The sequence below is a fragment of the Schistocerca americana genome, chromosome 2 (genome assembly GCF_021461395.2).
Source record: "Schistocerca americana isolate TAMUIC-IGC-003095 chromosome 2, iqSchAmer2.1, whole genome shotgun sequence".
NCBI lineage: Eukaryota > Metazoa > Arthropoda > Insecta > Orthoptera > Acrididae > Schistocerca > Schistocerca americana.
The window spans coordinates 984,293,676-984,317,398 of NC_060120.1; the positions used below are offsets into that span (position 1 = coordinate 984,293,676).

General features: G+C 41.0%; 1 protein-coding gene across 1 annotated transcript in view; it reads left to right on the top strand.

Annotated features, from left to right (window-relative positions):
• Positions 1–23,723, top strand: part of LOC124596265 (dynein axonemal heavy chain 7) — a 1,038,560-nt gene that overhangs the window by 988,450 nt on the left and 26,387 nt on the right. Inside the window, 2 exon segments of the mRNA XM_047135340.1 lie at positions 8,026–8,163; positions 21,548–21,560. Of these exon segments, the coding sequence (XP_046991296.1) occupies positions 8,026–8,163; positions 21,548–21,560 (151 nt within the window).

The window sequence follows — 23,723 nt, forward strand, 5'->3', positions numbered from 1 at the left end:
GGATTAACTTTGACCAGATTCTTAATTGCTTCTCTGAAAGCACATCAGTGCTAACTGTTCCAAGATGGGTGCTTTCATTGATCCCCAGACTGTTAATTTCATCTTCTAGTTAAAAGAATAAGCAACTACACAGTAGGATTTTCATCCTACATATGGTAGACTTCTTCATAATAGGAGTATAGTTTATGAATGACATAAGTGTTTTATGACTAACTTATTCATTACTTTATAATGGATTCTCAGAGCATCTTTAAGTTTCATATAATGTCAAGAGAGGCACAGTGTTATTATCAATTTCAAGGATGTCAAGTTTTTCTTTGGTGACCGATGGTTATGTCAGAGACAGTGGTTGGTCTATTGTATTGCCACTTTATCCAAAGACTTGTAACCTCTCGAGTTTCACTCAGGGAATTTATCCATAATAATATTATAAATGCGAAAGTAACTCTGTTACATTTTCACAACTAAACCACTGAAGCAATTTTGATGAGATTTAGTACTGAAATAGCTGGAACCCTGAGGAGGAACATAAGCTACTTTATTGATTTGAAGAATATTATGAAAATTAGGGAAAAATATTCATTCTTCAAACAGCTATTTATTGTTTGGACGTTTGAACTTTATTATATTTGTGACAGTGATTTTATTGATTGATATGGTCGACATAATATAATTCAGTGTAATGAGTACAAAGCTTCAAGGGTATAGAGGCAGAGGGTGAGAAAACCACATGTCTCACATTTGAATGACATAAGTGTTTTATAACTAACTTATTCATTACTTTGTAATGGATCCTCAGAGCATCTTCAGATTTCATATAATGTCAAGAGAGGCAAAGTGTTATTATCAATCTCAAGGATGTCAAGTTTTTCTTTGGTGACCAATGCTTATGTCAGAGACCAGTGGTTCATCTATTCTATTGCCTTTTATCCAAAGACTTGTAACCTCTTGAGTTTCACTTCAGGATATTTATCCTTAATAATATTATAAATGCAAAAGTAACTCTGTCTATTACATTTTCCAACTAAACCACTGAAGTGATTTTGATGAGATTTGGTATCGAAATAGCTTGAACCCTGAGGAGGAACATAGGCTACTTTATTATCTCAAGGATGTCAAGTTTTTCTTTGGTGACCAATGCTTATGTCGAAGACCAGTGGTTCGTCTATTCTATTGCCATTTTATCCAAAGACTTGTAACCTCTCGAGTTTCACTTCAGGAAATTTATCCTTAATAATATTATAACTGCGAAAGTAACTCTGTCTATTACATTTTCCAACTAAACCACTGAAGTGATTTTGATGAGATTTGGTATCGAAATAGCTTGAACCCTGAGGAGGAACATAGGCTGCTTTATTGATTTGAAGAATATTGTGCAAATTTGGGAAAAATATTCTGCCTTCAAACAGATATTTCTTGTTTGACATTTGAACTTTATTATATTTGTGACAGTGGTTTTATTGATTGATATTATCAACATAATAGAATTCAGTGTAATGAGTATGAAGCTTCGAGGGTTAGCTGATGCTGTGGCCCTGTTGTCCAGATCTAAGGAGGAACTAATGTGGATGAGTGAAAGTGTGGAGGTGGAAGCAAGCAAAATTGGATTCCTTGTGAATGAATCAAAAACAGAATATCTGGTGATGACCAGGACCCATGCTTATTCAAGAGACCCACTCCAGCCTTTGATAGTCAGAAACTAGTCCTTCAAAAGCGTTCGTGACTAAAAATATCTGGGGGTAATCTTTACAGAAGACACAGCATGTGAAGCAGAAATCAAAGCGAGGATCCAATCCGCCAACTGATCATACTTTGGTCTCAGTCAACTTCTTGCATTGTGGTCTCTCGAAGAATTTCAAACTCCAGCTGTATAAAACAATGATTCAACCTGTAGTACTGTATAATTGTGAAACTTGGAATGTCTAGAAAAAAGACGAATAATCTTGTTTTTGAGCAGAAAGTCTTAAGGAAAATCTTTGGTCTGGTACAAGATGATAAAACAGGAGGATGGAAGATCTGACATAATTGTGAACTAGATGAAATGTACAATAGACCAAACATTGTAGGACTGCTGAGAACCAAGCGCCTTGTATGGGCAGGACATGACAATCAGATGGATAAATGCCTATGGCCTTTGAAAGCTGTGGATTATACTCGCTGTGGAAGACACCCACTAGGAAGACTGAAGAAGAGATTGAGGGATGGAATCCATGAGGACTTGCTGCAGATTGGAATGGAGAATTTGTTGGTGCCAGGAGGCACAAAACAGTACTGAGTGGAGGAGGAACCCTATATCAGTGCGCTGTCCTCTGGGCCTGATCGCATAAAACAAAGTAAGTAAGTTATGAGTACAATGCTCTTACAAACCTCAAATGTTTTTAATCCATACTATAGTATTATAAATGCAAAAGCCACTCAGTCTGTTACCTTTCTACAACTAATTTTCTGAACTGATTTCAATGAAACTTGGTATGCAGGTAGCTTGAACCCTGAGGAAGAACATAGTCTACTGTCAAAAGTTTGTAGTACAAGATATTTGTTGATTTGAAAAATTTAGAAAAAATATAAGTACTCTCTCAAAAATCTATATATTCTTTAACTTTTGAACTTCATCATATTTGTGAAAATGGTTTTATTGGTCAGTATGTACTACATAATATAATTCAACGTAATGAATACAGCTCCTGTAAAGTTGTCAGCATGTTTAATTCATACTTCTTTACTAATGTGGGAACTGTGTTCCTCACTGAACATTACAGGTGATACAGTTGGTTTGATAGTTGTGGAGGGTAAAACAGATGGGTAAAGCATGGAAACAATGTAACAAAAGACATCGAAATACTAAACAGTTCTTTTATTGAATGGCTAAAATTCCAGAATGCGTTCACAAAAGTAAAGTGCCATAAAAAAATATGAACAAAAACTCTTAGTCAAGACACTCCATTAATCTTCACCATTCATGGAAGTGTTAGAGACACACATGGGGTGCCCACTGTCCAAGTGTGGACAATTAGTTTACATAGTTTTTTAAGCCATATGAGAAACATAATTAATGTTCTTGAAGTGTTGTGTAAACAAGGCTAATCTAACACAGTGATGAATAAAATATGCAAATACAAATAAATGAACTTGGAGGTACTGTTAGTGTATCTCATCTAACACAGTGATCAAAGAGAATTATACAAATAAACAAACTTCAGGTACCATAACTGAAGCTAACATAGCACAGTGACTACAGCAAACACAAAATACAAGTAAACAGACTTGAGGTATTGTAGGTGAAAGTAATCTAACACAATTGGGAATTTATGTCTTTAATAGCCACAAGTGTGGTGTCACAGCAGTTTTCATAGAGGTTGGATCTTGCTGCACTTGCTATAAGTTAATAGGCTCCAAGAAGTTCTACTCCACACTCATGCCATGAGATCATGAGGCAGGTGCTGAATAATGTTTCCTTGAAGTAAAGTATCAATCTTGCCTGTTACTTCTCTATAGGCATCATTGGAGCCCGCAATGCTGTTCTCACAAAACTGACTCACCATTGAGGTCTTCATGGGTCATGCACCTGTCTCTTAGCACTACAGTAAGCCATTAAGTTCTGATAATGAAATAACTTAAACTTAATATTGACACCAAAGGAACATTAAATCACTGTAATCATTGCGTAAACAGCTCAGTGCCAAAGTGGGATGAGCCAGGAGTCAGGGATGCTTCCTGTAGCATGTTTTAGGGAAAAATCCCAAGTGCTGGGGCAAAGAGGCATGTGGCAGAGAAAACACTTGTCCTTGGATGCATACAGTTCACAATGCAGTTCTTTGCAGGTGACACATTTTCTGCTACCGTGTGAGATCGGATGGTAGGCACAAACATATAGTAGTGGATCACCACAGTTTCCCCAGGTGATAAAGAGAGGGCAGGTTGCTGGATGCAATGGCTGCTCCTTGAATTGATCAGCAGATGCAACAGGTAGCAACATTGTGTAGGCAGGGACAGGCCAGTGCTCCTGGCAGCGGTGGACATGTTGGCAAGGAACGAGACAGCCCCTGTGACATCACATCATGAGCTTAGGACCCTGCTGCACCACCATCCATGATGGGAGGCAGTAATGCACCATGATCGGCAGGAATAGTCAGGCATGCAGCAGTGTAGGGCTGGGGCCTGGCAGAAGGCATGGCAGTGTGCTGGTGCTCAGGCAGTTCACACATGGTGAACAATGCACAGCAAACCCCACACTGTTGGAATAATGCATGCCATCCTGTGCTTGCACCCTAGGCCCTGTTGCTGTTGCTTCTTGCTGGTAGACTGGGTCATGCATAGTGGTGGAGGCGTATGCTGACATTGTAGGGGTGATGGCAGATGCCTCGGTGTTGGCATCTCGTGAGTCATGCAGGACAACAGAGGATGAGTCCAGCAGAGAGGGGATAAGCCTCAGGTGTTGTGGGTGGTTCTGCTGCACCAGGTAGTGATGTGAATGGAAGGACAGCCTCTGCTCTCAGGATCCAAGCATTGCCAACTTAGACAGCATACCATTTTCGTCACATAGTGAAACCTCAATTTTGACAATTGGTGACACGCCAGGTCTGGGAGGTTGAGCATATATGCCAACTTGAATCAGTCAGTGGATACTATGGTGGCAGTGCTGTTGGGCTGTACAGAAAAGGTCTTCTCCATATGGTTGAGGACAAGTTGCAGGCCTGAGTTCTGCGGGCAGAGTGGTCACTGGGTAGTGTCTACTCAGAGCATGACATATGTGCACAAGGAGAGGTACTGATACAAGGAGTGGTACTGATACATGAAAGACTTGTACTCATCATGATGTTGTGGACTGCTGGGTGCAGGCAAGCTATGCATCCATGCAACTGCTATGTCAAGGCCAGGTTACAGATGGTGGCTGGCAGGGGCAGCAGCTTGATGAAGTCATCTTGGACAGTGAGTGGCTGCTCGTACACAACTTCGATGGTGGATGCAACCAAGTTGGTTTTATGGGACACACACAAGCCTAGAACTAGCAGCAGGTTCACAGACCAAGGTACGTATTGGAGGTAAAGGCAGCTTTTAGGGTCATGTGGAATCGCTCTTACATGCCGTTAGTGGCAGGTTGGTAACTGATTGTAAATTGCATGACTGTACTGCAAGTTCTGGTGAATGTTTAAACAGGCAGGATTGGAATTGTAATATATGTTCCATCATCATGTGGTGGTGGGGGACCAAAGACACATGGGACCCATGAGTTCATGAAAGCCCTGGCCACTGTATCAGCCTCAATTTTAGTCTGTGGGGGCCTTTGCTTACCAACGGAGGGTGGCAGGGGCTGCAGAAAACTGGGAGAAGGGGGAGGTATCATTGCAGTGTATCATGATGTACTTCCAAGGGATTACTGGAAGGGCAGGTGAGGAGAGGAAATTTGGTGACAAGGTCTGCAAAGGGCCCAGAATATTGTATCTGCTTGATGGTGAAATGGGTGGCAGTGTGGGATCTAGGGATCTACAAGGAATTGAATGGCAGGAAGTGCCATTGATTATAAAGCAATTCACCAGGTAAGGAGGAGTCCTGAATGGGGATAAAGTTGGCACCAAGGATAGGGTCCAAACCCTGGCTGTGGAAAAGGTCTATGCAAAATCTCTGTTGAGGCTGAGGTCAACAGACCAGGTGTGGGAGCAGTAGGTTGTGATTTAGGAGCCATTCACTCTGGTGGGGAGGAGGGCAGGGGGGGGGGGGGCAGAGGAGGGTAACAAGGATAGGTGGAGAAACTGGAGTCAGTATCAAGAGGTAGGCTGTTGAAGAGGAAGGATTCCAACAACTGTGCATGGACAGGTGTTGAGAAATAGCGGAGCTGCCAGCACAAACAATTGCCAGCCTCTGGCAGTGTTTGGCAATCTTGCACATTGTGCCTAGCAGTTTGTGGCATCACTTCTGTGATACCATCAAGGACCATCAGCACCTAAAATGTGTGGGGCACCTCTAGCAGGTTGGCAGGGGTGTACAACTGCATGAGCATGTGTGTTGGTTGTCATAGGCATCGTGGGGTGAGGACGGGCATGGGAACATGTGGCTGTGGGCGGGGGAGGGGAGGGAGAGAGGGTGTACTGTGTGGGTTGTGGAGGACATGGGTGCTGATATGGGCTTTACATATGGCAGGCTATGCAAAAGGCCCAATTCTTTCCAGTGCGGTGGGCATGGTGTGGGGGTTAAGGGCTCAAAGATGCTGTCTGATGTGATGGATGTCACATCATTGTTGGTATAGTCCTGTGTCGCTTATGCTATGTGACTAAGGTAGGCAGATATGTAAGCCATTTCACGAGTAGCAGCATTTCAGGAATGATCGTAATTTTGGCCAGTGCATGGAGGTACTAGAGGAGTTGTGAGGATCACATGCCAGCACATTCCTCCAATGTAGATAGTGTGCAGGTGCACATTTGTGAATTTGCCAGTCATGATATTAGCTGGTCTTTCAGGGCAACAAATGTGCCAGTGTGTTGTAGTCTTGCAATGATTCACTTGCCTCCATGATGAGTGAAGGCTTGAGCTGAGCAACTGTGATGGTGAACTGTGCGGAGTCACTGGTAATCAAGGAACCTGCAAATATTGCGTCCACAGAAACAAGCTACAGCTTGGACGTAACAGGAATTGAAAGGCAGCAGTTGGGAGGTGGCGGGGCCAAATGAGGGGAGGGAGGGGGAAGGGGAGGTTGTGCACTTTGTGGTAGTGGCCCCTACAAGCTGTGCACTTTGGTTGAGGAAATTGTGGTACTTAGTCATAGGTGCTTGGAGATTGGGGAGTGAGTTTGGGGGTGTGCAGGGGGTTACAGTTGGGGACCATACCGGATTCATCCTGTGACGTGGTCATCAAAAAGTAAGAACATAGATCGTGCACCATTGTAGGACATCTGTATGCATTAACAACAGATACTGGGAGTAAGAAGTTTCTGTGATTATGAGCACAGTTGATAACAATTAATCTGTGAATGTGCCTGTTGTAAATGCAGTACTATTGTGTTCTTTATTTATGGTGGTTTTGTACAATATTATGAAAAGGATAGTTGCTACTCACTATATAGCAGATATGCTGAGTTGTAGAAAGGCACAACAAAAAATTTGCTTTTGGCTAACAAGGCTTTTGTCAAAGGCGTTGTTCGCTGAAAGCTAATGTTCTGACAGTCTTTTTGTTGTGCCTTTCTGCAACTCAGCATCTCCGCTATGTGGTGAGTAGCAACTATCCTTTCCATTATATTGATCCTATATTAACAGTATTATGTAAAACATAGATTGCTACTCACTATATAGATGATGCATTGACTTTCGGACAGGCACAACAGAAAGACTATTACACAGTGATCTTTCAGCCAAAGATTTCTTCAGAAGAGAAAACACACACACATCCACACAACCAAGCACACCTCAGACACACACATGACCACTATCTCCAGCCACTCTGGCCAGAGACAGTGGTCATGCACGCGTGGGTCTTTACTTGGTGCCTGTCTCCAACTGAAAGTATCATCTGTACAGTGAAGAGCAATTTATCCTTTTCATAATATTGTTGATATTTTAACCTGGGCTTTCCATTGTTTGATATTCTCTGCATTAAGATAGGTTAACAGATCTTTCTTTGAACTCAAAGCAGTGCATAATAATATAAAAGTTGTGTTGGCCATCATAACATTTTTCTAAATATGGGTCTGATAAATATGATGCACCACTGCCTTGCTCCTACCTGTGAATCCCTTCCATCACCCATCCATGAATAGTCGGAACTTGTATGACAGAACAGTAAACAATTTTTGAGTTCAATATATAAAAGTTGGAAGGAGGTGGCAGTAATGATAAATGCTAGGAATAAACTTTGAGTCCAGTGAGAGCTAGAATTCAGATTTTTGATAAGCTGAGTTATCAAGGCACATGAGACATCTACATAATACATGGTCTTAGGGCAGAAAATATTGTAACTTTTTTCATAAGTAAACATTGTATAATTCATGTCATTCTAAGCTTAATATAATGGTAACCACTGATTTTTTATTTGTAGAAATGGTTTGATGAAGGGCCACCACCTGTCTTCTGGGTTTCTGGATTTTTCTTTACACAGGCATTCTTGACTGGTGCGCAACAAAATTATGCTCGAAAATATTCCATTCCCATTGATCTGCTAATATTTGATTTTGAGGTAAGGATTTAAAATTTCTTAATTTTCAAATTATGAAGTATACTTTCTGCTTGTACAATAGTATTTTATTTTTGGTTTATCTTGTCTTGATAATTGATCTAAAGTAAAATGAAATTAAGGCTATTAGTTTTCTGCTTCTCACATCTCTTTCTTCTGGTATTCATTGAATAATGCAGAATAATTATGCTTTCTTATGTATGTTATTGCTGTAATGCCATAGTGTTTAGGTATAGTTTTCTTATAAATACTGTAACAAGGATAGTTACTACTCACCATATAGCAGAGATGCTGAATCACAGGTAGGCACAACAAAAATATCGTCACAAAATAACCTTTCACCCAACAAGGTACTTGTCAAAAATAGATGACAGACTCTCACCCACTCAAACAAACATAACTCACACATACGATCACAGTCTCTGGCAGCTCAAGCCAGACTACAAGCAGCAGCAGCAGCAGTGCTAATGGGAGAGGTAACTGGGTGGGGGTAAGGAGGAGGCTGGAATTGGTAGGCGGAAGGATAGCAGGGTAGGGGTGAGGAATGGTAAAATGCTGCTGGGACCATGCAGGGACAAGATGGAGAGTGGAGCAGCTAGGTGGAGTCAGGAGGTTACACAGTGGGCAAGGGTAAGGGGAGGGGGGGTAGTGGAAAAGGAATAGATAAAAGACTGGGTGCATTGGTCAAATGGAGGGCTGTGTAGTGCTGGAATGGGAACAGCGAAGAGCCTAATGGGTGAGGAGAATGACTAACAAAGATTGAGACCAGGAGGATTATGGGAATGTAGGATATACTGAAGGGAGAATTTTCCACATGGAAAATTCAGAAAAGCTGGTGTTGGTGGGAAGGACTCTTGTGGCACAGGCTGTGAAGCAGTCATTGAAATGAGGAATATCTTGTTGAGAGGTGGGCTCAGCAACAGGATGGTCCAGTTGTTTCTTGGACACAATTTGTTGGTGCCCATTCATGTGGATGGACAGCTTGTTGATTGTCATGCCCACATAGAATGCAGCACAGTGGTTGCAGCTTAGCTTGTAGATCACATGACTCGTTTCACAGGTATCCCTGCCTTTCGTGGGATAGGTGATGTCTGTGACATGACTGAAGTAGGTGGTGGTGGGAGGATGTATGGGACAGGTCTTGCATCTGGGTCTTTTACAGGGCTATGAGCCATGAGTAAGGTGTTGGGCCAGGGGTTGTGGAGGGATAGACAAGTATATTGTGTAGGTTCAGTGGACGGTGGAATACCACTCTGGGAGGGGTGGGACGATGGATGGTGGGCGGGACATTTCTCATTTCAGGGTATGATGAGAGGTAGTCAAAACAATGGCAAAGAATGTAATTCAGTCACTCCAGTTCTGTGCAGTACTGAGTTATGGGACGAATGCTCCTCTGTGACCACGGTGAAATTTTGGGAAGTGGTGTGTGACTGGAAAGAGAAGGCATGGGAGATTAGTTTTTGTACAAGGTTGAGAGGGTAACTACAGTCTGTAAAGGTCACAGTGACCCTCAGTATATTTTGAGAGGAATGCTTGTCACTGTAGATGCAATGGTCATGGGGGCTAGGCTGTATGGAAAGGACTTCTTGGTATGGAATGGGTGGCAGCTGTCGAAATCGAGATATTGCTGGTGGTTGGTAGGTGTGATATGGACAGAGGTACTGATGCACGGATCTTTGAGGTGGAGGTCAACATCTAGGAATGTGGCTTGTTGGATTCAGTGGGACCAGGTAAAGTGAATGGGGAAGAAGCTGTTGAGGTTCTGGAGGAATGTGCACAGGGTGTCCTCACCCTTGATACAGGTTGTTTAGGAAGGATTCCTATAGATAGCCCATGAATAGGTTGGCGTAGGATTGTGTCATGTGGGTGCCCATAATCATACCCTGGATTTGTTTGTAGGTGATGCCTTCAAAAGAGAAGTAATTGTGGGTGAGGATATAGTTGGTCATGGTGACTAGGAAGGAGAGTATTGGTTTGGAATCTGTCGGGCATTGGGAAAGGTAATGTTCAATAGTGGTAGGACAATGGGCATTAGGGATGTTAGAGTGGTGTTAATAATATTGACAAGTAGGGCACTGTATGGTAGAGGAACAGGAACTGTGGAGAGTCCGTGGAGGATACGCATGGTATCTTCTGTATAGGAGGGTAGGTTCCGGATAATAGGCTGAAGATGTTGATCTACAAGAGCAGAGATTCTCTCTGTGGGGACACAGTAACCAGCCACAGTGGGGCATCCTGGGTGGTTGGGTTTAAGGTCTTTATGAAGCATGTAGAAGGTAGGAGTGTGGAGAGTAGTAGGGGAGAGGGGAGAGATGGACTCCAGAGAGAGGTTGTGGGATGGGCCTAAGGATTTGTGGTGAGATTGGAGATCCTGCTGGATTTCTGGAGCAGGGTTGTTGTGGAAAGGTTTGTAGGTTGATGTATCTGACAGGTAGAGGAGTCCTTGTGCCATGTAATCCATGTGGTTAAAAACAATAGTGGTGGAGCCTTTGTCCACAGGTAGGATCAGATTTTAGATGGTGGACTGCAGTTCTTTTGCAGATAGCAGGTTTAGTTTGCATGTTGAGGAATTTGGAGAATCATTGTGAGGCAGGGTTTGGGGTTAAGAAATTCTGGAAAGTTAACACGGGGTGATGAGGGGTGTGAAGATGGAGCATGGTTGGATGGAGGAGTGAACTGAGTCAGGCAGGGTTCAACATTGGTCTGTGTTTCCACTGTAGAGAACAGGAGAAGGAAAGAAGGTCCTGTGTGATTGAATCTGGGAGTGAGGCATTTGAAAAGGACTGATATTTATGCGGGGCTAAGGCTTCTGGAGGAAAGATTCATGACTGTATTTTGGGTCTGTTTAAGTTCTGGATTCTGTGTGGTGGTGGGAGGGAGTTTTGGAGAGCAGGGTAAATGTAATAGGTCTGTGAGACAGGGCTTGTCAGCTATGAGAGGACATTGTGGAGGTTTGGAGGTTGTTGTAAAGGTGATGAACAGTGGTACTCCAAGGCGGGAGTAGGAAGTGAGCAGGGTGGAGAGTTTTGTAATGTGGCGTTGTGTGTGTTGCTCTAGTTCTTGGAGGGCAAGAGTTTCAATGTTTGTTGTGTGTTTCCAGGAATTTGAGATTGCTTATCAGGAGAATTGTACAGATCGATAGAAGGTATTTGGACTTGGTTGATTTGGTTCTGCAGGACTATGTTGGCAGAATATGAACAGATGGAGGTAATTGTGGAGGGAACGGTGGCAGCCAGAGATGGGTAATTTGATTGTAAGGCCCTCTGGACAGCATTCAATGAACCAAGCAACAAGGAAGGAACAGTACTTGGGACTGGATTCTTCCAAGGGATAAGGAAATTTTTCTGTATTGATGCAGATGGAAGGAGTGAGGATCCATAGCAGTGGAAAAAAACGTGAAAATACATAAATAACATAGAATTACATCCAAAAAATATGGCAAAAATACACCCAAATACATGGGAAAAATTGCAAAAACAGTGAAATGGACAAAATAGGGAGGAACAAGAAGAAATCTGAGGGAGTGTGACGATAGTGAAAGGCAAAAACTTATTAGAATTGGCGTGAACAATCAGATCAAAGAAAATATATAAATAAAAAAATATTTTACTGTAGGTTGCAGGTCTGAGTGTGGATAAGTGTCAAGAATGGGGATGGCAGATGTGACTGGATGAGTTGAAATTAGTAGGTTCAAACTGGGATAAAACAGAGAAGAAGTTGAGGGTGGGGAGGCGTTGGTAGGATGAGGTACAAGATCATGTGGCAATGGAAAGATGTGGCAAATAACACACAAAAATATGGGAGAGTGACACAGGGAGATTGATCAATTTGAAGGTATAGGATTAATTATATTGGCGGAAGTAATGAGGGACTTAAGCTGCTGCACCAACAATCAGGGTGGCCTTGTAGCCGACAAACTGTGGCCGGGAAACAACTGGACCACCCTGCTGCTGAGCATACCACCCAACACGACATTCTTTATCTTAATGACTGCTTCACAACCTGGCCATATGGATCCATCCCCCAAACACCAGCTTTTCTTAAATGTACAGGTAGGAAACTCTCCCTGCAATGTATCCTACATTTCTGTAACCCTCATGGTCTCAACCTTCGTTAGTAATTCTCCTCATCCATCTAGTTCCTTCCTTATTCCTATTCCAGCTCTGCACAGCCACGAATGCACCCAGTCTTTTTACTTCTCTCCTTTTCCACTAACCCCCGCCCCCCTTTCCTCTGCCCTCTGTCTAACTTCCCATCTGCACCTAGCTGCCCTACCCTCTCTCCAAATCATCCCTGCACATTCCCAAACAGCACTTCACCATTCCCCACCTCTACCCTGCTATTCCTCCTCCTCTCCACCCCAGCCTCCTCCTTACCCCATCCTGTTGCCTCTCCCATCATGCACTGCTGCTGCTGCACATAATCTGGTTTCAGCTGCCAGAGACTGTGGTCATGTGTGTGTGAGTTGCCTTTCTGTGTGTGTGTGTGTGTGTGTGTGTGTGTGTGTGTGTGTGTGTGTGTGTGTGTGTGTGTGTGCGTGTGCGTGTGCGTGTGTGTCATCTATTTTTGACAAAGATCTTATGACTGGAAGGTTATTTTGTGACACTCTTTTTGTTGTGCTATCTGTGACTCAGCATCTTCACTATATGGTGAGTAGCACCTATCCTTTTCATAATATTGTTTCTTATAAGTACATTTCTTAAAACGCCTTATGAGATAATAAAGTACATCATTGAAATCATATATTTATCACTACACAAAATGTGAGCTTATAAATTTTACAATATTGGAAAAATGAGGAGAAAAAGTGGGAACAGTCAAGGATAATTCATTTCTTTTGGATGTGAGAGATGAGAATAATGTGAAAGAAGCATCCAAAAATTAAGTGCAGTTTACCTTGTTGTTGAACTGTAGAGCCCCCAAATGATCAGTCTGCAACAGTGGCTGCTGAGTTATTCAGAAAGCTGTATCAGCTTCAAACTTACGCAGCACCTAATGAAGTTAGAAATATCATAAAATTCACAAAAGAACCTACTTTCATGGTTTCATGGTGATCTGGACTTTGAAATTATTGGCACAACGCAAGCCCACAGAAAACAGGGTGGAAAATTCAGAGCGTAAGTAGTTGAGTTGTGAAACCACAGATTTATATGTGACTGGGGCTGAGAAAGTACCTCGTATTGGAATGCTTTGTTCATTCATAGGTGACTAATGTACATGACACTGGCGCTGAAGGGGGAGGACCCAAGTCCATGTATGTTGCAAGCTGAGTAATGACACGGCAGTACCACTGTCAACTTGCATGTGCAAAACCTACTGATAAACCTTGACACCAATAAAAAGCTTATTGAGTGCAACGGAGATTGCCAATACACAACCAAAATCCATGTCAGTGTCTGTAATAAGCTGTTGGAACTTTGCATTACAAAAAGGAGCAATGTGGTCCATTTTGTTGCACTGGCAGCCAACAGCCCACTGCTTAGGACAATCTGGTCTGTCAGGAGGGACAAAACATGACAGAGAAAAGGGAAGCACAGAGCACTTGCATTGTTGTTCATTGCCAGGCTTGCTGTGCTGCTTCTGTGGCTGTGGTTGTCTCAGTGGTTCGGACAGGCAGCCGTGATGTTTTGCTCACATGTGGACCACTGCCACCATATCATATTCCTGTGAACCATCTGACAAATGATGGAGGGAAGCAGGTTGAACTTCTGCAACCCCACACCATGATTCTATTTGAATAACCAAGCCCAAATTGTGCAATAGTGAGAACATCAGATAGGGAGGGGTTTTCATACTGAAGGGCCTGCTCATGAACCTCACGATAGAGAGCCAACCGAATGATTCCATCACGAAAAATTTTGTGTGGTATATGACTCTATATGTACATCAGTGAGAAAGTGACAATGATGGCTTAAACCATGAAGCTCAGCTGGCCAAGTTTATAGGAACATTCTGGTTTCTTGCAACACTGATAGAACTCATCTTGAGAGGCAGTGATGTGCATCTGTTTAAAGTAGTATTTTAATGATTAATGGAAAATCTCATATAAAGATGTGAAACAAATACTAACAAAGAGATAGAAGGGCTGGCCAGTACTTACCTCGGCTCAGTACAGCCGATAGATAACACAAAACAGAACAGAAAATTTACAGTCCTAGCTTTCAGAACTTTGTTCCTTCGTCAGGGAGGAGAGAGGGGAAAAAAGGGAAGAAGGGAAAGTGAATTTAGTTACTCACAACCCAGGTTATGAAGCAACAGGGAAAGGTGCTCCCTGTTTACCTTTCCCTGTTGCTTCATAACCTGGGTTGTGAGTAACTAAATCCACTTTCCCTTCTTCCCTTTTTTCCCCTCTCTCCTCCCTGACGAAGGAACAAAGTTCTGAAAGTTAGGAATGTAAATTTTCTGTTCTGTTCTATTTTGTGTTATCTATCAGCTGTACTGAGCTGAGGTAAGTACTGGCCAGCCCCTCTATCTCTTTGTTAGTATTTGTTTTAAAGTAGTATTCAGAAAGAAGATCACAGATGTTATCAAAAGAAAGAGATGGTGGATCCTGCAGAGCAGCCAGTTGGCAAAGGAGTTGATACATGTGAGGTGATAACCAAAACAAAATGAAAGCAGGGCATAAGGTAACATCCTTCAATCCAAATTCATGAAAATGCTGCCACAACCATTTTTCGTATGCTTCCCATTATTTGACAGACTCGTCATAAGCCACAAATGTTGGGGAGTAAATGACCAGTGTAGTGACAGGCAAAACATGAGGTGCAAGGGGTGATGCGGCAGGTGTCATAGATTGAGATGGACCCAGACTTGCCAAAACAGAGGCTAGTGTTTGCAATACTTGGAGTTTGATTGTGTTGCACTGTGGCAAATGGTTCCTGCTGTTGACTGAGATTCTGCAATGCCTCAGTAAGAACCCCATGCTGATCAACCAGCCGGTGTAAAAACTCATAAGTAGCACTGTCAGACATTGTAGATGCAATGAAGGACCAACCAGAGACTGCAGAGACTGAAAACTGTGTGGAGAACTATCACATATTTATCATCACTTGTGTTGTAACTTGGACACACAGCACAACCAAGACTGTTAGTACCACTTTATTGAACTGTGCCATGTATGCCAAGCACCATAACATACACTGGACACAATAAGATAAGGCAAATTCATGCAAGCAGCATTAACATGATAACTGGGCATGAGTGTAGCACAGCAAATTGAAATAGGCACTTGCCCCTGGTGGGCTCTATTGGAGGTTCATGATATTGCTCTTTTGTGGTGCACTCTCATGGATGACAACACACTGCTAATGCTCGTGGCTTTCACGTGTGCACGCATTACTTCATCTAGAGTCCAACTTCCTCATCCATAGAGGAATGTACTGCATGCAGATGATTTTGCAAAGAATCTCCTGACTATTCATATGTTTGCTGTTTAAAATATGTTTCTCAGCCATAAATGCCTGTTTTGCCAATGCAGTCCTTCTCTTCAAGTCTATTAAGTGTCTGTTGTCCTCTGCAATTATACTACTGAGATAAAAAAATTGTCTTACCTGATCAGCTGTGACATCATCAATATTTGTATTGGTTTTTATTTTTTCCTCCCATATTTTTCTATTGTACCATTACTTTTCTTTTTCATTTGTTCACATTTCCTTTCCATAGTTTAAGAGTGTCTGATAGGGCTATCAGCAAATCTGACACAATGTACTCTTCCAACTTGGACTTTGTTCCCTTTGTGCTCTCTTCCATGATCTGAATAGCTTTCCCAGTTAACACATCAAGTAAATACAGTGATAGTGATCTGAATAGCTTTCTCAGTTAACACATTAAGTAAATACAGTGGTAGGGGTTGTTATTGTCTAACTTCTTTGCTAATCCTGGCCTCTTCCTCTGTCTTGTTTCATTTCTTTTTTTGTTCTGGTTTGATACAGATGATTAATCATTTTTATAATTGTTGTGAACATAGTAACTGAATGCTGCTATTAATTCAGCCCAAACATCCACTGTAGCAAAAAACTGTTTCCCTGCTGTGGTTCCTTAATTGTGATTTGCACACTTGAAAATAAACATTTGTTTGATGGGGTGGCACATTAATGAAGAGGTGACAACACAAAAAGAAATAACATTTATTATGAGCATGTTTCAAAATGCTATTTAACTTATGTATAATTTGGTGTGTGGCACTTGATGCCCTAAACTTAGTACAGTGATATCTGCAATAACTTCACTGTCTCTTGGCAGTCTATGAATAACTGACAGTAATTGTGCAGACACTCTTGATACTCCAAGTTCTCTGTATATAGCAACCACTAAATCAGAAGGTAGTCTTCACAGTGCTGTCTGAGTTAACTGTAGGCACTCAACTGAATTGTGTAATTGCTGGTTTTTGATACCTTTTGGTGGAACAATTTCCATGTCTGTCAGTACAAGGCAGAAGGGATGTAGCTCATGGTTGACAGTGCTCCCTATAGTAGCTGTCCACACTCGTGGCAGATGCACATGACATGCTTGAGGAAGTGGTGCAGATGCAGGAGGAGCTCTATGATTGTGCATGCCATCGGGAGGCTTCTGCAGGGAGGTGAAAGATGCCAGCAAGTGGTTGTGTCTGTGTGGTGGCAGCCTACCATGGTAATTGTTGTGTACCTCTTGCTTGGTACATAACAACATTAAGCTGGCTGGATTCATTAGCATGCTATTTCCTAATCTGTCAGCATGTATATTTGGTAGGTGCATGTATGTTGCTTCCACTGACATTCATCTGTGGTGTCATAGAAAACCTGTGCAAAACCATGGTTATGGGGTGCCCAGTCAAGCACTCACAATTTTGATGTCCATAGGCTGGTCTGAGGTGAGAGGCACAATGTCCACTTCCATTGGTTCACTGCATGCTGGATGCAGTTAGGTCCATTGCTGGAGGCTTTAGTGAGGACGACTGCCGGCTGCACTGGAAGGCCCCTCAGATGGTTAGCTTCTGATTCTGTAAAAGGAAACAACCTAGGAGTTCAACGTGTATGCACATGAATGTGGTGCAGCCTAATTTGATTTTTGTGGCTCATTGTGATTTCATGTGAACATTTAATTTTACACAAAGAATTGTCAAGCTTCTCTGTGACTATGCCTGTATTTTCCCATACTTGTGCACTATAATGAGTAGCATATCATAATGTTTTTTAAAAAAGTTTTGACCGTTCTCGAAGTTCAGAATGTGGATGCATGAGTGGCTTTAAACTTGATGTTAATGTTTGACGACATCTCCCATTGAATCTCTCCACTGGAGAACATGCACTGGGTGAAGCAGCTCTGTACAGAGATAGGAAGATCAATAAATTATTGCCTTTATTGTACTATTGAACCAGCTTTCATCATGTGCAACTTAAAAATTCATACAAATCTTTCATTGAGTCCATGGGTCTCAGGATGAAATGGTGCAGTCCTAAAGTGTGAAATTCCATTGGTTTCACAAAATAGTTTAAATTACTGAGAAGAAAATGGGTGCCATTGTCAGTGACAATATATTTCAACAACTCTTCCATAGAGAAGATCTTTGACTGAGCCTGAATAGCCTTTGTGGTAGATATCGATGACATTTGTATCACAAATGAAAATCAGGAGAAAGTTTTGATGAGGATGAGCCAGTAGCTTCCAAAAAATGGTGCAGCCAAATCAGTATGCATGATACAGTCCTCTCTTGGCTTGAATTTCCAAGTATGAACATAGCTTCTATTCTTCCCACACTGGATATAAACTTAGATTCTCTGAAAACTATACTTCTACTAATGTGTACTAGATCAGCACAGAATGTAGGCTCCACAACACCTTGTTGGCTAAATATAACTCAACATGCCATGTCCCTTCTGTCAAATTCCACTTAATATGAAAAAGCTCCCAGCCTGAGCAGATTTATTCATTCAGAGATCTGGCAGTTAGCTTATCTCCTTACACCTTACTGATATGATCCCACACATTACATAGCTACACCTACACACACTTATAACAAAGAATACAATAAAACACATAACAGTTAAAATACACAAAGTATTGTAGTTATTTCTGCAGTGTTAAATGCTGCCAGTTAACAATAAGATGCAAAAAGTTGTCGTGTGGAAGAGTTTCTCAAAAACATTTTCTGAAATCATTGTACAGAGAACAACTGAAATGAATATGTTTGCTGATGCATGTTGACAGACTAATGTAGGAAAAGTTCATACCACTCATAATAATGAATATCAGTTATTGTGTGTAATAATGGCATCCAACAATCTGCATCCTGTCTGGAGTTAGATTAATCATAATCCTTGAATGTAGTGAAAGTTAATCGCAACTATGTAAGTAGTCTCAACTCAGAGTAGCTGTCAACTGAAGAAAATCTTCTGTTACCCTTCCCAGCATGATCTGGCATTTAATTTTGTTTATTTGAGTAATTTACTATAGTCTTTAATCTCGTATTTAGCTGGAAGCTTGGCGCTCATACTACAAAGTACAGTTTTGTATGAAGTAAATGACAGATTTATGTATGAATGCATCCAGTAAAATTTCCACTCATCAGTAACATGAAACAACAAAGACCTCAGTCTCTAGCTCACCTTTCATATCATGAAAATGAATCTTATTTGGCTGCTCAATGTAGATCACAAGGAAATAGTATTCTGCAAACTGTTCATTATTTCTACACTGCTAAAATAACTCTTCTTTTCACAAAGTAACAGACTTTTCTCAAAATTACAACACACTCGCAACTTCCTGTCTTATACAACACTGTCTTGTCTTGAGCCAGCATACTTGTCAGCTGTCTTCTCTTTGTTTGTGAAACTTTTGCATAGATATAATTTTTTACATTGGGCCATAGCTTCCAGAAATACATAGACAATATACACAGGAACATACTTCTGCCATAATGGCAAAAGTGCTATTGATATCGCCCTCATAAGAGGAAACATAAAAGGGGACATAAGCCCACTTTGGAATGCAAACCACAGGCCTATAAGAAAACACATCCTGATGAACATAGTCATACAAAGTGATTGGAAGGCAAGAGAGAACCAAGAGAAGAGACTGGTCTCAAGGAGACTGGATCCAAGGAAAGTGGAAGAATACCACGACCAGATAGAACAAATTGAGTCCTTAATCAACAACTCAAAAGTAGAGGAGGCAGCACTTGAATTGGAGAAACTCTTAAAACAAGCAACTACCCCCAGGAAAGTGAGAAGAGCTAAACCATGGTTTGATCAAGAGTGTTATCAGCAAAGAAAAGAAGTACTCCAAGCTTTACACCGACTAAAAACGGGCACAGATAATCACTCACTACTACAAACATACACTGCGAAAAGAAGATCCTACAAAACACTAACAAGGGAGAAGAGAATGGCACACAGGGAAGAAGAGGTAAGAAGACTAGCTGAAGAAGCCAGGAGAGACCCATTCATTGCAATCTGCCCCCGAAAGCAGGCACAGTCACACTATATAAGCATGGAAGAATGGATGAGACATTTCAAAGACATTCTCAGCAAAGATGGTAGAGAAGGAGCACAGGTAGCAAGTCAAGAGCTCACACCACGAGAGATGGCAGACTGGTCCCCACTCACTCCGAATGAGGTCCGAAACATCATTGAATCAACAAAAAGGAAGAAAGCAGCAGGACCGGACATGCTTTACAACGAATACCTTAAAGACACAGCCCATCTGCTAGCACCAACCTGGACAAAACTTTATAACAAATGCATTGAAACAGCAAAAATCCCAGGCCAGTGGAGAAAATCAATAGTAAGGGTAATGTACAAAGGGAAGGGCGACCCAAAGGACACAAACAAACACAGAGGAATAGCCTTGGAAAACAACCCTTTTAAGGTATTCACAAAACTAATCACAGGAAGAACAAGACACACTTTGGAAGACCACCTCCCAGAATCTCAATTCGGGTTCAGGGAAAAAAGATCCACTATCACGACAGTGGAGCTGCTTTTAAAAAACATATGGGAAACCATCGATAAGAAGCAAAAATATTATGCTGTATTCATAGACTTCACAAAGGCCTTTGACCTCCTCGATCGATCATTAGTAAAAAGGATGCTCGACGAAACCGTGGGAAGAAACAGCATCTGGATGAGGATTATAAACTCCATAAATGAATGGAATGAGATAAGGATCTCAGACAACCTCGACCTGCCTGAACCAATAAGGCAAACAAACGGAGTACTCCAAGGAGACCCACTAAGCCCGCTCCTGTTCATTCTGGCAGCAAAAGACATTATGGAAATCGCTCATGACAAAGATGTCGAAGCATATGCCTACGCGGACGACATTGTGATAGGCTCAAAAAACTTAAAGAAACTACAGGAGACTATAGAAGACGTGAAAAAATGGTGCACAAAACACAAGTTTGTAATCAACACCGACAAAATGGAAATGATGGTATTCAGACCAGGCTGCCAAATCCCAAAAACGACAAGAATTGCACTACAAGGAAAGCAAATATCTATCACAAAAGATTACAAATACCTAGGGATAACACTCCAGCCGTCCGCAAAGTGCTTCACTAAACACACAACAGAGAAAGCGACACAGGCCATCATAGCGATAAACGAAATAAGTTCCATCAGAACACTAAATCTAGACACAGCTATGGCACTCTTCAAATCAAAAGTAATACTGATACTGGCTTATGGGATAGAAATCATATGGAAACACCTAAATGAAAAGAACTTAGAAACATTGGAAAGAGTAAAGGCAACCTATATCAAAAGAGCATTAGGGGTAGCAAAAACCACAAGATCAAGATTAGTCTACCTTCTCGCCTGAGAATCTTTCCTCATTGAGGATCTAAGGGCAAGGTTCTTACTTCCCAACACATCAGCATTGGAGAACCTACTAAGATCACTACTCAAGAAAAGAGAGGAAGTACCAACAGAATTCTATGGATCCGGGGCCATGATCGACTCCACTTGGACAGCTGCAAATTTTGAGATGAGACACGTACTTACAAGACTCGCAGTACACGGATTCCACCATGAAACTTGTGCAAATGCAACATACCACAAACTGTCAAACCTTTGCAAGTGTACACTATGTGGACAGTCTTGTGAGAGATGCCATATAGAAATATGCAACAAGAGGACCAGATCAATTAGAGACTATGCAATAAATGATTCAAATGATAATCTGTTATAATACCTGCACTGAATGTAATCTACTAAAAATTATGCAGACACTCAACACATCCTTGTAATTCTTTCTCAAATGATTGTCATCTAATGTATAACTATAATGGCTATTTTGCTGCAATAAATCGTTTATTATACACAGGAATGTTGTGAATAATATTACAATTCAAAATATAAAATCAGTTTACATAACACTTTCTCACTACACATAAATCATACGATAACTGAAGATACTGAAGTGGGGTGATGTGATTTAGTTATATATTTTTTCAAATTTTTATAAATAATAGTAAGTCTTTCAAGAAGACCAAACACCTGCTATTGTTACATTTACCTGTAATATTACTAATTCTTATTAATGTTTTATGAAGTAGTATCCACAGAAGTTATCACTGTACCTCATTTTTTCTTAATAGTAACAGCTATGGAATCTTCTTCATTGGCTTTCCTCTTACTAGATAAATAAATTTCTTCTGATCTTGATCATGTCACATTAATAAGGCTTCATCCACTTGATATAAAATGCCATAGTAGGAATCTCATTAGACATAGGTTTTTCCTCCTACTCAATAAAACCCTACTGCAAACTCATAATAAACACTGTATTGAATACTTTTTGAGACAAGTTTAGACTTTTCTTCTTCACATAAAAGGTGGAGCATCTCCATAAAAGTCCCACCATGGCAGCATCTGAAACAACACAAGTGATTAGTAAAAGACAACTGTTAGAAAAAGAACATTAAATAAATTGAAATACTGAGATAATATGGATTGATTGATTGGTTGATTGAGGCGAGTCATGGGGCTAAACAGCGAGGTCATCAGTCCCGCTCTGAGATAACATTGACTTTACTGGACAACAGTAAACAGTAGTTGTGCACTTTTTTGGTTGTTTATTGTTTGTTTATTCACTGCTAAGAGTAGCTATTACATTACAATTTCTATGTTAGGTCCTTAGCCTGAAAGGGGGTCAATACCCTTTATTGTATGGTCAGACTTAACAAGTTTTTATTTTTATTTGTTTAGTACTCATACTTGTCAGCTTTTTTTAAAATGTTATTTAATATTCATTTTACAAATTCTTTTATACAATAATGTTATTTACAATATTTAACTTACGTTTTTCTTTTCTTCTTCTCTGTGCCCTCCTTAGATCAATCTGCACTGGGCATATTGATTGTTTAAGTTCAATCTCCATTCCTCATTGTTACCATGTAACTGACGCACAGTGTTAGGGCCAGTTTGTATGTCCTCATAGTACCATGACCTTCTATGTCTCTCATTCCGCCAGACCCACAATGAAAGAGCGATATAAGTCCCCATCTACTAGTTTGTAGACAATGATGAACCCTACATTGCTGCAGAGCCCGAAGAAGCCGTTTTGTACAGTTGACACCACAACAAATGTCCATCGAGGACAAAGTAAATCTGTTACCTCCATTTCTTTCATCACTTCCCTTCTGTAGCCATGTCCTGTGTTGTTGCGCCACTATAGGTTTAACTTTGTTTATCCTTGTCATAGGTATACCCTGTATTCATACTAGTAAACCACTCTTATCCCTTTTTGCACTTCACCCAGTTCAGGTACATCCTGCATCACTATTGTCTAATTGCCTCTCATAGCTAACTACATTTTTATTAACATTTTTGAGCTGGCACATTTAAGTTTTTTGCAGTTTTGAAATAGAAGAAAATTAGCTTTATTCTCATTTATTTAGATATCTTCCTATAGTTACAGAGGTTCAGAAAAAGGGACTCCAAATATTCCATCTTCCTTGTCGACCATCCTCATAAAGAAAGCATACAAAGAACGTTAAACATTTACAGATGTAACTTGTCATACTTTTCATTTCTTTGCAACAGAAACAAAATTATAGTTATTGTCAATCAGCAGTAAATCACTAAGGCGTTCTGGATTTAATTGGCTGCAGCGATTTGTTAGTAACATGCCGGCTTTACTAAAGCATCTTTCACTAGGCGCGCTTGTTGCTGGTATACATGAAATACGTCTTGCAAGTGCAGCCAGGCCTGGCAGATCTGTTTCATGTCTACTCCACTACTTTAAGATGTCATCATCATCTCCGGGTGCATTAAAATGTAGAGATCTACTTGATCTGCTGCAGATGATCTGTTGTTCCTCCATTCCTTGAAACGATCTCTCTTTCTGGGTGGCGATGACACAGTACTAGAAGGATCTAAGATAATAAACAAAAGAGACAAGTAATACAGAACTGATGTGGAAATTATTGAAACGTTCCTGTAAAAACGAGGTGTTTTATGTTAATGAAATATTATATGAATTACATCATTCCTGTTTCTCTATAGTACACTATCCACTAACTATGCAGAAACGATTATGTTAATGATTGTATGTTGTACCTGTGTAAGTAGCACGCATTTGTTGCA